Below are 14,832 nucleotides of genomic sequence, written 5' to 3'. Positions count from 1 at the left end.
TTTCGCGGAGAGAACCCCCTTGTGCGCATGCGCCGCTGCAGTCAGCGGCGCATACCGAGGGGAATATCTCCTAAACCGTACAGGTTTAGGAGATATTTTTTTTACCTACAGGTAAGCCTTATTATAGGCTTTCCTGTAGGTAAAAGTTAAAAAAGTGGGTTTACTTCCACTTTAAGATATCTGAACTATAAAAACCCATACTTTCCCATTCTCTATATATGGTAGTGCTGTGTCCGATTAATTTCTTTACGCTTACATCCCTCAACCTTTGGTTTGCCTATCTCAGTGGACTTAAAGCTTACTGTGGACAAATTTAAATGTGCTTACATAAAACCATTCAAAAATGTGCATGTATCTCACCCACGTTAGGATTGCAAACAATAAATATATGTCATGTCTCTTATGGGGCATACATATGTGATGCATCTTGGTTGGCTTCAAACATGCTGGGGACAAACATAGATCTATAGTTAGACAATAAATTGAACGAAAAAAATAAAAATAAATCTATCTATCTATCTATCTATCTATCTATCTATCTATCTATCTATCTATCTATCTATCTATCTATCTATCTATATATATATATATATATATATATATATATATATATATATATGGAGATATATATATAGAGATATATATATATATAGAGATATATATATATATATATATATATATATATATATATATATATATATATATATATATATATATATAATATATATATGAGAGATATAGATAGACTTGGTGGACTACTCAGTCTTCTTCTGCCGTCACATTTCTATGTTTATATGAGCATTTCCCATCATGCAGCAGAGCCTATTGATCATAGTGCCAGTAGAGCACCTTACTGTTATAGCGAGGGTGGGGGTCCTATGGGTGTCACCCCAGTTTAATGGATCCCTGTAACAAGTCATAATAGTTATAATATAGAACAGGGATATGCAATTAGTGGACCTCCAGCTGTTGCAGAACTACAAGTCCCATGAGGCATAGCAAGACCCTGACAGCCACAAGCATGCCACCCAGAGGAAGAGGCATGATGGGACTTGTAGTTTTGCAACAGCTGGAGGTTCGCTAATTGCATATCCCTGATATAGAAGATTCTTTTGCACATAATTCAGTTTAGAACTGCTCTTCCACTGTCAGGGCAGATTTTCTCTGTCAAAATGAGATTCCAGTCTTATTCTTTGTACACAAAATGTCGCCTTTTTGTGTTTTACTGAAGCGCCTATTTATCATGTCAAAACCAAGTCAATTCTAATTAATGTCAAAATAATAGCTCTTTGTAAGATTTATTTTCATCAACTTCTTTCAGGCACATAAGAGAGTTTCTGTTTGCTATAACACTTCTCTTATCAGTATGTCTCATAGATTATAGGGTACTAAAGGTCAAACTAAGCAGCTCTATTGTGTTTCCAGTTTGCTTATGCAGTTGGTGCTCTGGAGACTTTCTAAAATCGATATATCTGTGAGGGCAGTCAAATGTGGATGCATAATGCAACCATTGAAGACACCAAGATTGGGAGGCCCCATTTAGAAAGTTGGGGGAGGGGGCAAAGATAGTCCCGAGGGGGATCATGATTGATCATGTAAGGTTTTCTAATCAACCTTATTATTTGTTCCAAGAGGGATCAAAATTGATTGGGTAATGTTTTCTAATCGGTGAGTCTTATCAGTTGTCCTGCTGCCCAGCAGGTGGTTGTTTATTCATAAGTGTCAGATATGAGATTGTTACCTGAGGAGACTGAGAACAACTGGATCAAACAACTGTCTTCTCAAATCTATTTATGCTGGTGTAAAGAGATGTAGTATATCAATTCTTTCTCTCACATAGTACTATATTTGCTGTGTAGTACACACGGTCAGAACATCGGATGAAAATTTTCTAATCGATCACACAATAATCTAATTGTCAGTACGCAGCTTTCGAGAGGCGATCAACAGGTTATCTGAAGGGAAAAGCGCAAAATGTTTGCTTGTACGATACCAGATTGTACGATTTTCACTTAATAAGTACATTATTCATCCCAAAAAAAATTGGAAGAGCAAGACCATGCATGCTTGTAAATGAAAGCATACATTACAATACATTACATCACTTCCCCAAAGTTGTATTCTGTCATACGAGAATTTTCGTACATTTAGTAACCTCTTCATTTTCGATATGAGACCAGCATGCAAAATAAAAAAATGGACGATCATTCGTGCAATAATCTCATGTGTATAATAGTTGCATTATAAGCTTTGGTGAAGCCCCATACACACTATGAGTTTTTCTGCTGAGTTTTTCCTTCAGATTTACCAAAACCATGTAATATGAGGTCAAAACTTAGGAGTTTCAATTTGTATGCAATCAGGCAGGCCCTTCTACTACATGGTTTTGGTAAATCTGACGGAAAAACTCAGCAGAAAAAACTGATAGTGTGTATGGGGCTTGAGAGTTACTTCAGGACGATTAATAAATGTGACTCTTCTCTTCCCAGTTCCGTGAGAATGTAAAGGACCTTCTACCCAACCTGCCACCATACTCTCAGGATGACTACTTTCTGCTGCGATGGCTCCGAGGTGAGATCCTCAAAGTGGAACTCCAGGCAGATATTATAGAAAAAAATATTAATCTAGAAGTATTTTTCTTTTTAATCCAAATGTATGTTTATGAATATAGCTATTATAAATACTTGAATATAGCTTCATATTAGCTTCCTGTAACCTCCTTTTCTGCAGAACTCAGACTGAGAGTAAGGCCCCTTTCACACTGGGGCTTTACTGGGGTTTTAACCCCCGCTATTGGCCGAAAAAGGGTTAAAACCGGTGCGGTATAGCCGCACTGCCCCATTGATTTCAATGGGTAGGAGCGGTGAATACACCGATCCTTTACTGCTCCAAAGATGCTGCTAGCAGGACTTTTTTTACCATCCTGCTAGCGCACCGCTCCAGTGTGAAAACCCTCTTGCTTTCACACTGGAGTGAAAGGGGCCAGATTTTTTTCAGGCGATATTTTTAGCGATGTAGCGCCTGAAAAACATCTCAGTGTGAAAGGGGCCTTAGAGAGTGAGAGCAAGTACACTGTACTACAATTTAGGGATCTTTTTCTTTGCACAGTGCTTAGTGCTGACAGTCAAATACCAAGAACATGTATATAGGAGAGGGAGGCATGAGATCCATGTTGTGCAGTGCCTCTATTGTCCACAGATTCATCTTTGGCTGATTCCTGCTGAATCAGCAGAAATATGTTCCGTGGGTGGCCTCGTCGACACCACCCAGCTTGACAAAAGATGATTTTTTAATCCACTTTTGTCAGAGAAGCTGGGCAAGAACCTCTTGACCAAACATTGCCTTCATCCAGTCATGTGTGGACAGTTCCAGTATTCTGACAGCTGTGAGTGCGATCTGTCAGAATACAGTAGCCAGCATGCAGATTCATCCATCTATGCTGTTTAGAGTGGATGGGGTATAAAGGGATTCCCCCATGGGCAAAATTTGAGAAATCTTAATGTGCATGGCCATTTTAAGGATGAGTGGGTGAGTCCTATCATCGTGACTTCTGGGGAAGAAGGTTGTTGCACAGTTCACAGTGAAGATGCTTGCAGCTATAAAAAAAATACAGTATATACTCCAGTATAGGCCGACCCGAATATAAGCTGAGGCACCTAATTTTACCACAAAAAACTGGGAAAACGTATTGACTCAAGTATAAGCCTAGGGTGGGAAATGCAGAAGCTACTGGGTAAACAATGCCCATCTGCAGCCTCACTGTGCCCATCTGCAGCCTCACTGTGCCCATCTGCAGCCTCACTGTGCCCATCTGCAGCCTCCCTGTACCCATATGCAGCCTCGCTGTGCCCATCTGCAGCTGTACCTGTGATAACTAAAACAGTGGGTGTTTCCCGCTGTGTCATGCCCATCTGCAGCTGTACCTTTGATAACTAAAACAGTGGGTGTCTCCCGCTGTGTCATACAGTCTGTTTGAAGGCCGTCCATTGTAACAAAGCCCCGCCTCCTTCTCGTTCATTATAGACGGAATACTGATACAGTTTTCCAGCATTGTATCAGTGTTCCGTCTATCACGGACGATGAGGAGGTGGGGCTTTGTTACAATGGATGGCCCCCAAACAGACTGCATGACACAGCGGGAGACACCCGCTGTTTTAGTAATCACAGGTACAGCTGCAGATGGGCACAGTGAGGCTGCAGATGGGCACAGTGAGGCTGCAGATGGGCACAGTGAGGCTGCAGATGGGTACGGTGAGGCTGCAGATGGGCACAGTGAGGTTTCAGCCTAAAAAATGTGCTGAAAAACTCGGCTTATACTCGAGTATATACGGTATGTAGTGGATGTAATATAAATTTGCTGGAGTTTTGCTACTTTTTTAAAAATATATTTATTGCTGTTTGATGGTTATAAATCAATTCACATCTCAGTACTTTGTTCCTTGAAATATTGGCATAATAATAATGAAGATATGAGCAAACTGCCCCTCTTTTTCATCCGTATGTTTGCATTTTCACTGTCTTAGATGATAACCAAGCTGGCATTACAGTATCACACATTTGACCTTCAGCTATATAATTGCAGCAATATCTCCCATGATAACAAGTGTGCATATCAGATTGATTATATTACATGGAGATAATCATTGATCTTAAACTAATGCCAATGAAAGCAAGCTCACCGATACAAAAGACTTCAAAGTACTAATCATCTAGTGATTAAAGTAGATACATTATTTCCAATGATGGTTTTATTATAAATACTATTATCTTTGTTTCATTATTTTTTCCTCAACTTTAAACTTTTTTTATCACAGATAATGGTTGCTGTTTTGCATTGATCATTTGTTGCTAACTTCTGTAAAGTAAAATCAATTATTTTTATTGTATAAATACATTTGATATCAATGCTAAATTATATTCTGCTTTTATACCATGCATTTAGGTATACCTACTACAGTACTTTCATCCTAATACTCCCCACTCTTCAATAACGTAGTAGTGTTGATGATCAGTAATTATCCATCTATTTCAAATGAAAAAGCATAGAACTGTTTGCAACTGTGACCTTCATTTACTAAAACTAGAAAGTGCAAAATCTATGCAGCTCTGCATTTTAGCCATTCGGCTTCTAACTTCAGGTTGTTCAATTAAAGGATAAGTTCACCTTTGGGAACATGTTACATGTTCCTACTCCTGCTGCCTTCCCTGTGGCAGCAGTACAGGGAGAAGTTCCTTATGTGGAACGTAGTAGCACCTTTTTTTTATTTTTTATTTTTTTGTGTGTTTTAAATGGATACATATAAAAAGATATGAACAGAATTGTAACACATATTGCCTGTTCACTTTTGTTCCCAGTGCCCTTTGTGGAATAACCAGTTAGTCCGTAGGGTCAAAGAGCAACTGTGCGTTATTTGCAGATCACCTCTGACAAGAAATATTTTTCTATCATTGCTATAATATTTACTTTCTGAAAGTATTTTGCTGTCCCAGGAGCATGCAGTATGTTATCTGCTTTATTGTGTTGCAGGACCCTTTGGCAATAAATGGGTTAAGGATTATGGATTATATGTCTGTATTGTAATATCCCTGTAATCTCTGTCTAATCTCCTCTCTTCTCTGTCCCATCTCCCAGCCCGATGCTTTAACCTGCAGAAATCAGAGAGTATGCTGCGAAAGGTGAGGAATGTAAACTTGCAAGACTGTAACAATATCTTCTGCAATTATTAAAGACTTTGTTTTAGGCCTCGTGCACATTGGACGTTTAACAGCTGCTGTTTTTGGCTTAAGGCGTTTTTTTTTCTGCAGCCAGTAAACTCCCCAGCATGTTATCCTATATGTCCATGCACACATAGGCTGTTATCAGCGTTTTTTGGCAGGGGCGTTTTATAGCTGGAACAAAACCCCCAGAACTAGTGGGTTTTAAGAGGAGTTTTTCAGCTGTAAAACGCTCTAACGCTGATAAAAGCTGAAGAACGCTAAAAAATGCTGAAAATTGCAGCTATTTGGCATTTATCAGCGTTTTTGAGCCATAATCATTTATGGGAGTATAGTTTTGATATAAAAAAAAAAAAAAAGCTGACGAACGCTACTGCAAAAAGTTGAAAAACTCATTCTACAGTTACAGCTTTCTACAGCTAGCGCTAATGGCACATACACATGGTTGGATTTTCTGACGGGAAATGTTCGATGGGAGCTTGTGTAGGCTCCATCAGACATTTTCTGTTGTAATTTCCGACAAACAAAATTGGAGATCTGGATCTCAAATTTTCCAACAACAAAATCCGTTGTACACAATTCCAAAGCACAAAGTTCCACGCATGCTCAGAATCAAGCAGAAAAGCCGCACTGGCTATTGAACTTCAATTTTCTCAGTTCATCTTATGTCCCTGCGTTCTTGACGTTTGGAATTTCCGACAAGATTTGTGTGACCGTGTGTATGCAAGACAAGTTTGAGCCACCATCCGCCGGGGAAAAAAAACATGGATTTTGTTGTTGGAATGTGCGATCGTGTGTACGCGGCATAATGATGTTTTTATAACGTCCACTGTGCATGAGGCCTTAAACTCAAATGATGATATATGGTGGCCATAAGTTCTCAAATAATTGATCTCATGAGATTGCAAATAAAGCAAGGCCAAAAAAGTAGCTGCACATGTAAATTCCAGGCAACAGTTAAAAAAATGACAGAGCTGCTTTATTCTTTTAAAACGTTAGTAAATCACGTCATTTAAAAATAAAAATCGACTGTAAGGCAATGGCATAATGTTCTAGTACGCATAGCATACTAGCACATTATGGAATACTTACCTTAGAATGAAACCCCCAAGGGGTGCGCTGTCACCACTGACAGGGTTTCAATCTACCCCCAGTCTTCCTTCCGGGTTGCTGGGCTCCCGGTATATGAGTGGCTGGGCCCATGATAATGTCACTATTGTGTAAAAGTGCAGGAGCCCTCGGCTGCGGCACGGAACTCTGAAGGTCCGCCACGGTATGCCAGACCTTCAGAGCGCATGTGCTGGTGACATCACCAGCTGCATCCAATGTGAATATCTCCTAAACACCGCAAGTTTAGGATATATTTACTGTACCTACAGATAGGCCTTATTGTGGGCTTACCTGTAGGTACAGTTTAAAAGAAAATAAGTTTAGTACTGCTTTAAGGCCTCATTCACATGGGTATACCTATCCATACAAAGGGTTGTCTTTACCCGGATGTACAAGTTTTCCGTGCATCCATGTGCAAGCAGTCCCTTTCATGTCTACTGGGACTCAGAAAATGCATGGACACGGCAGCTGGGATACGCACCTGCACGGCTGTCAGGGATACGCACCTGCACGGCTGTCAAATTGGGACCTGCGACTGTGTCTTTGCAGCTGCTGCATTTCAATAGACATAAATGTATCTACTTGCATGTGGATGCATGTAACACCTGTACACCCTGTGTGGGCAAAAATGGCCCTTTGCATGGGTGTATGAGGCCTAAAGATTTGTAATTCTGTATATCCAGTGTAGTGATCCAAAAACCCCTTATCAAAAACAGCAGAACCATTCCTATGACCTCTGCAATTGAAAAATACAACTTGGTGTTGTCTCAATATGTGATTGAATGCTGAAAGAACAGCAGCACAATGATGACATCTTCACTCTGCTCTTGCTTCCTGTAGGGAAGCTTCCATAGTTAGAAGGACAGCTGTGTTCAGTGCAGTAGAGCCTAACTTTGCCCCTTCCTATCACAGTTTCCTGAGTTCTGATATGCAGGGCAGCACACTTGGCTGTCAAGAAAGATTCAGGAACTTTTGTTAGTCCTTTGTAAAGTTCTTTTGTAAGAAAAAAAATAATAATAATACTTTCCTTAAAGTGGTTGTAAACCCTTACAAACCACTTTGACCTACAGGTAAGCCTAGATTAAGGCTTACCTGTAGGTCCAAGCAATATCTTCTAAACCTATATGGTTTAGGAGATATTTGCCCAAAAACGGGCACCGCTGTCTACGGCGCATGCGCTGTAGACAGTGGTGCGCAGGCGCACTGAACGCGGCAGTTCCAAGAATGGAGCTGCCGCATTTGTCGACACCCGTGCGCATGCGCGGGAGTGACGTCATCGCGGCTTCGCCGAATGACAGCGGCGGAGCTGCGAGACGCCACCAGCAAGATGGATGCGGCGGACTACAGGGGACAGCGGGGACTTCGCTGGCTCCTGTGTCAGGTAAGTGACACATAATGGACTACTATGCGATGCATAGTAGTCCATTATGCTTTACCTTTGCAGGGAAAAAAAGAGGAAGTAAACTCATCAGGGTTTACTTCCTCTTTAATGGGTTCAGTGGTCGCTATTTATACCTCTTTTATATTGTTAACTTCAGTGGAAAAAATCTTTTTAATCTTTTAAGATATAAATATCGCTTTGTAGAGTTGAAGGCTTTCTGTATTAAAAGTCTTACAAGTCCTATGTTGTTATGTTACTGCATTTTTTACCAATGATTCTTTAAGTTGACTGAATTGAACTTCTTATGCAGCATATGGAGTTTCGGAAGCATATGGATTCTGACAGAGTGCTGGAAAACTGGCAACCTCCTGAGGTGAGTAAAATATACACATCCCTGTTCCATTCTATGGGTGCTTGAGACCCCTAGACTCCATGCACATGGGCATTGCAACACACATGTTCAGATGCAAGTAGTGCCCATTTCTAAACACATATCTGGAAGCATAAATTGTTTTACAATGATGGAGTTCACACCTAGGTGTTCAGTCGCATATAGCTGCATTCACATAAATATGAACTGTCTGTGTTTCAGGACTGTTTAGCCAGGATTTATGCAGCTAAATGCGTGTAAGCGCAAGTACATCTACACGCAGGAGAAACTCTTCTGGGAAATCTAAAGTTGGTTTATACTTCCCAGATCTATTTTTCCTGCTAAACGCAGGTGGGATGATTCCTTATGTGTAGTGTCTTGAGGAGACCACTTTGAATTTGGTTTTCATGCAGAAATCAGTGTGCAGCATATTTGGCACTGCAAATACTGCATATTGTAGCTTTTGTTCCATGATATTTGAACACAATAAAAATGTTAATCATTTGTCTCAGCATTATAGTATTTATTGCTGTAAGTTTACATTGTCTATCACTGCAATAGAATACATTTTACCAAGGGCATGGAGTTAAGATTAAGGGTTACATTGAGTTTAGGCTGCTTTCACACTGAGGAGTTTTTCAAGCACTTTTGCGTTAAAAAAAGCACCTGAAAAGCTCAAGAAAAATGCTTCCCTTTAAAATCAATGAATGTGTTCACACTGGGGCAGTGCGCTTCCGTTGCAGTGAAAAAAAATCTGCTTGTGGCATTTTTGGAGTATGTTTGTTTGGGGAGTTAACAAAACTGCACCAAAAATGCACCTTCACATTAAAAGCAATGTAAAACGCGTCAAATACTCTGGAAAGACGCACACACAATGCGTTTTTGATGCACATGTCCATTAAAAACCGCACCACAAATGCAGTGAAATCACAGCAAAAACACATATGTGTTTTTGCTGCAAACTGGTGTGAAAGTAGCCTAATGCCCCGTACACACGAGAGGACTTATGTCCGACAGACTTCCAAAGGAGTTCCGCCGGAGTTCCGACGGAGTTCTGACAGACTTTTCGGCCGAACGGACTTGGCCACACACGATCACACTAAACTCCGACGGATTCGAACGTGATGACGTACGACCTGACTCGAATAAGGAAGTTCATAGCCAGTAGCCAATAGCTGCCCTAGCGTCGGTTTTAGTCCGTCGGAGTAGCATACACACGAGCGGAGTTTTCGAAGGGGACCGGGTCCGGCGGAGTTCCTTCGGGAAAATTTGAAGCATGCTTCATTTCTAAAGTCCGTCAGACTTTGGCGAATCAAAAGTCCGTTGCAGCCCACACACGATCGGATAGTCTGACGGACTCGGTCCTTCGGACTTTGGATGTTGAAAAGTCCGCTCGTGTGTACGGGGCATAAGGGGCAGTAAATGACTACTTGTGTGGGCTTTTAATAATCAGCCTTTAAATTGCCAATAGGTGTCAAACTGAAAGTACTGAAATCCTTTTTGCATGCTGACTACATCAACCTAAATATATAGGCTTCATATAATCCTGTTTTTCATCCCATGCACTATGGATGGCAAATGGATTTTTCAGATCATGAGGGTGTATAGGCAAAGCTGGTATAGAGCTGGTCATGTGGAGGTCAAGTCAAGCAATAGAAGCATCTGGCCAACTTTTTAATGTGCAATTTTTATGTACGGTATATAGCATATGTTTTTTTCATTGTAGTTTTATTCTATCTTCTGTAGAATTATATTGGTAATATAAAGGTAAAGACTTACAGAGCAAGGCAGCAGCCATTTGTTGGGTTTAAGTGTTGTAGCAGGGTGACCCCTTGCAACTGGGTAAAATGATGGTTTACGCAAGCACACTAATGGCACAGGTTTGTGCTGGCTTCTTATGAGAGCCAGAGATACAGCTTAGAGCGCCACCCTCCCGAGAGGGTCAGTGTGTGAAGGGAGCCATGAAAGGTGCTGCTGTGCACTATGGTGTCCAGGTCGGGAAAGAGCAAGGTCCAAGCCTGAGAGAGAGTCCATGAGGGACAGAACAGCTAGGAAGTTGTAAGGAAGACGAGGAGCTGAGGGGCAGCGTCTGTGCATAAACACTGGGATGTGTTTCATGGTCAGGAGGACCAAAAAAGGTATTGATGGCCAGGAAGACCCTGAAGAGGTACTTGGAGCAGTAAAGCTGCCACAAGAGAACCAGGGCTGAATGTTTTGTTTGATTCATAGTGATGGGGAAAACCCCCCGAATGGGAAGACATACATGTGTAAAGATTTGATGTTTGTTTAAATAGAAGTGGGCAGGAATGCCCTGAAAACTATATCTGGCGCGGAGTAAACTCACTGTTTTGACACTACCATTGAGCTAACCCAGACGTGTAAAAGGGGATATCATTTTTTTTTTTTCTTTTTTATATCCAAGATTTTTCCTGTAACTTTACCTACTTATATACATAGGTTTATATAGTAAAGGTTCACTACTTACCATAGCTTATTCGCAATTTTTTTCCAGGACCAGTTTCTAATGTTATAATTAAAACACAACACATCTATGCTATGTGACGTTAACTGAGCAGTTTAACTGGCTGCAGTCCAGACGTGTAAAATCCATTTAACTAATCTGCTAGGAAAAACCTGCTCTGCATATAAATAGGTGTCAGATTAATGAAAACCCTTACTCTGATACCCTTGTTCATGTGTGCCAGCAAATACGTGTAGGTTAATACTTCTTAATGTGGTATAAGAAGTAGTGCCTCTAGCCATAATGGCCTCTTATTTTGGCTGATAGATGTATGGAAAATTGCATACTGTACCACAAGTTGCTTGTACACAAGGCTTCCTATAGCAGATTCTCAGGAAAATCTTTTTTTTCCCCCATATACTTATTTTGTGCATGATATGGAATAATTGCATGATATGGAATAATTGCATGATATGGAATAATTGCATGATATGGAAAGTCTCCATAGGCTATAATCGATAATGTCTGCTTATCTCAAGATAAGGAGACAGAGCAAGGTGAATCAGCAGAAATGTTTTAACCTGTCAATCGAGTTAGAAAAACAAATTTCAGTTTCTCACACTCTTTTCTTTACTGGTAGTATTCTGAAGTTCCCCTGTCAAGCAGGATCACTCATTAATCATAATAAATTGGACTTGTTCTGTAATGTTGAAGATGTTTCATAGCTTATTAAAGTGGTTTATTCAGTTATAAGCTACCGTACTTATGTGCTGCAAAATGTCTTCAACATTACAGAACGAGTCCAGTTAATGTGACTGAATACTACTAGGTATACATGACCTGGACATACGAGAACCTTCACAGACCTCACATGGTAAAACTGAATTTAGCTTGACACATCAAACGTTGTCATATATACTGTATATATTGTGTGTGTGTGGTATTGAAAAGGTTCATGTGAAAATCGAATAGAAAAGAACACAATTTTTGGAATAACCTATATTTTTATATATAAGCTCTATCCACATTCAGAACCTTCTTTAAGCGATACCAGCCAGGAGAACTGAGCATCCCGAGAATTTAACCATGGCAAAGCAGCCATTTATACCATCCCAGGAGAACTGAGCGTCCCGAGAATTTAACCATGGCAAAGCAGCCATTTATACCATCCCAGGAGAACTGAGCGTCCAGAGAATTTAACCATCTCTAAGCAGCCATTTATACCATCCCAGGAGAACTGAGCGTCCAGAGAATTTAACCATCTCTAAGCAGCCATTTATACCATCCCAGGAGAACTGAGCGTCCTGAGAATTTAACCATGGCTAAGCAGCCATTTTTATATTGTTGGTATCAAAATGGGTACCGAAAAAAACGTTTTCAAGTTAAGATGTAAGAAAAAGTCAGAAGATGCTAAATCAGGACCGTAAGGTCGATGTCTAATGATTGAAGAGCTGAATTGGCAGGGGCATTGTTGTGATGGAAGATGGCTCTCCGATGCAAATTTACATTGCACATTTTGGCTAGCTGTTTTGCTAATTTTCTCAAAACACTTACATAATAAGCAGATGTTACTGTCTTATTTTTCCCTTCCAAAAAGTCAACAGAAATCCCTCAGCGACCCAGAAAGCAGTTGCCATAATCCTTTCTCCTCACCAGCTTACTTTTGCTTTGAATTGACCATTTTCTCAATTAAAGCGAAACTTTACCCATAAAAAATGTTCTTTAGCAAGAAACATACATTCCACATTTATAATTACTGTACCAAAATGAGTGTGTGTTGTAAATTGCCTCCAGCATTGTTCCTGTTTCTTCTTGCTGGAGGCTGCCATTTTGCTGAAGCCCAGAGCCTCAGTAGTAAATCATAAAGTGGAACTAACCCCATTTTTTTTAAACAGTTTGAAAAAACAGTTACATTCCTGAAAGGTATTGGTGAACGTCTCACATTGTGTTCTCAACCAAACTCTCAAACCATCAAATGGCTGGTGTCATAACTGATCACATGTGCAGCACCATGACAGTTTCAGATCAAACAGAAGCAGCTTTCTTGGCTGTAAAGGATAGGAGGGTTTATTTCTTCTTTAAAGCTGTCAGCAGTTCGGCCTCTACAAACTTGTCGGTGCCTAAAAAATAGAAATAAGGGTAGACAGACATTTTTAGACCCCTTTCACACTGAGGTGCTTGAAAACTGCCTATAAAATGCTGAGAGCATTTGCAGCACTTTTCAGGCGCTTTTGAATTAGCAGTGCACTTTTTTTGAAGGTCATGTGACTCAAAAAAACGACTGCAAGAACCATTTTGAAGTGCTTTTTATCTTCCTATTCATTTCAATGGTGAGGGGTGCGTTTTTTAAGGCTACTTTCACACTGAGGCAGTTTTCAGGCGGTTTAGCGCTACAAATAACACCTGTAAAGCACCTGAAAACGACCTCTCATGTTTACCCAGTGTGAAAGCCTGAGTGCTTTCACACTAGGGCAGTGTGCTTGTGGCATGGGAAAAAAGTCCTGTAAGCAGCAACTTTGTATACCTCTATATACTATCTCTGTATACAGCGCTCCTGCACCACCCCTGCCCATTGGAAATAATGGGTAGCACTTCCAAGGCGCCTGAAAAGCCCTTTGGAAGCGCCGCAACATTGGCGCTATTAACCCCTGCTAGTGGCCGAAAAGTGCCGCTAAAAAAGCGTTAAAGAGCAGCCCCAGTGTGAAAGCAGCCTTAGCGCTCCAAACATGCTCCAAAGATGCTGCTTGCAGAAGTTTTTCACCTCCCTGCCAGCGCACCGCCCCAGTGCAAAAGCATTCATTGATTTTAATGGGAAGCAGTTTTCGTGAGGTTTTCAGGTGTTCTTTTTTTTTAACGCAAAAGTGCTTAAAAAGCTCTTCAGTGTGAAAGGGGTCTCAATCATTCATTAAGACCACTTTCACACTAAAGAGAGTGCCTGAAAAGCTCATGAAAACTGTTTCTTATTAATATCAATGGATCCTTTCACACTGGGGTGGTGCGCTGACGGGGCTGTGAAAAAAGTCCTGCAAGGAGCATCTTTGGAGAGCTTCAAAAAGCACTTAAAAAATGCCCCTGTCCATTGAAATGAATGGGAAGTGTTTCAAAAGCTCCTGAAAAGCACTGCAAAATGGTTGTTTTGGGTCACGTGACCTTAAAAAACCCTTGACGCTAATACAGCCACCGCAAAAACACCCAACATTTTATGGGTGGTTTTCGAGCGCCTCAGTGTGAAGTGTGAAAGGGGTCTTAGGCTACATTCGCACTGGGGTGGGGGCGTTAGCTGTAAAGTGTTGCTAGTTTTAGCGGTGCTTTACTGCTGTTAGGCACTAGGGGGGCGCATTTAACCACCCGCTAGTGGGCAAATAAAGGGTTAAAAGCACCCGCAAAGCGCATAGCGCTGCTGCCGAAGTGCTTTGCAGGCGCTTCAGCAACACTGCCCATTGATTCCAATAGCAGGGGCGGTGGAGGAATAGTGTATACACTGTTCCTGCACCTCTCCAAATACTATTTTTCCTGTCCTGCAAGTGCTTCACCCCACTGTGAAAGCACTCGCGCTTTCACACTTTGGAGGCTTGAGAGGCGCCTTTCAGGTTCAAATTTTTAGTGTAAAAATGCCTGAAAAGTGCCCCAGTGTGAAAAGGGTCTTATGCCGCATACACACGACAGGACTTTTCGAGGGACTAGGTCCAACAGTCTTTCCGATGGACTTTCAGCGGAGTTCCGACGGACTTTCCGAATGAACGGAGTTGGCCACACACAATCACACCAAAGTCCGATGGATTTGAACGTGATGAC

At 41.0% G+C, this 14,832-nt stretch overlaps 1 protein-coding gene across 1 annotated transcript in view; it reads left to right on the top strand.

Annotated features, from left to right (window-relative positions):
• SEC14L2 (SEC14 like lipid binding 2) overlaps positions 1-14,832 on the top strand; it is a 73,654-nt gene that overhangs the window by 15,572 nt on the left and 43,250 nt on the right. The window contains exons 2-4 of the mRNA XM_077461200.1: positions 2,490-2,571; positions 5,633-5,676; positions 8,517-8,579. Coding sequence (XP_077317326.1) covers positions 2,490-2,571; positions 5,633-5,676; positions 8,517-8,579 — 189 coding nt within the window. The remainder of the gene's footprint in view (positions 1-2,489; positions 2,572-5,632; positions 5,677-8,516; positions 8,580-14,832) is intronic.

Source organism: Lithobates pipiens, unplaced genomic scaffold (genome assembly GCF_037356315.1).
Source record: "Lithobates pipiens isolate NorthernLeopardFrog02 unplaced genomic scaffold, aLitPip1_a1.2 Scaffold_3, whole genome shotgun sequence".
In the NCBI taxonomy this organism is placed as follows: Eukaryota; Metazoa; Chordata; class Amphibia; order Anura; family Ranidae; genus Lithobates; species Lithobates pipiens.
The sequence above is the reverse complement of the archived record's forward strand: the minus strand, read 5'-3'. Positions and strand labels throughout refer to the sequence as shown.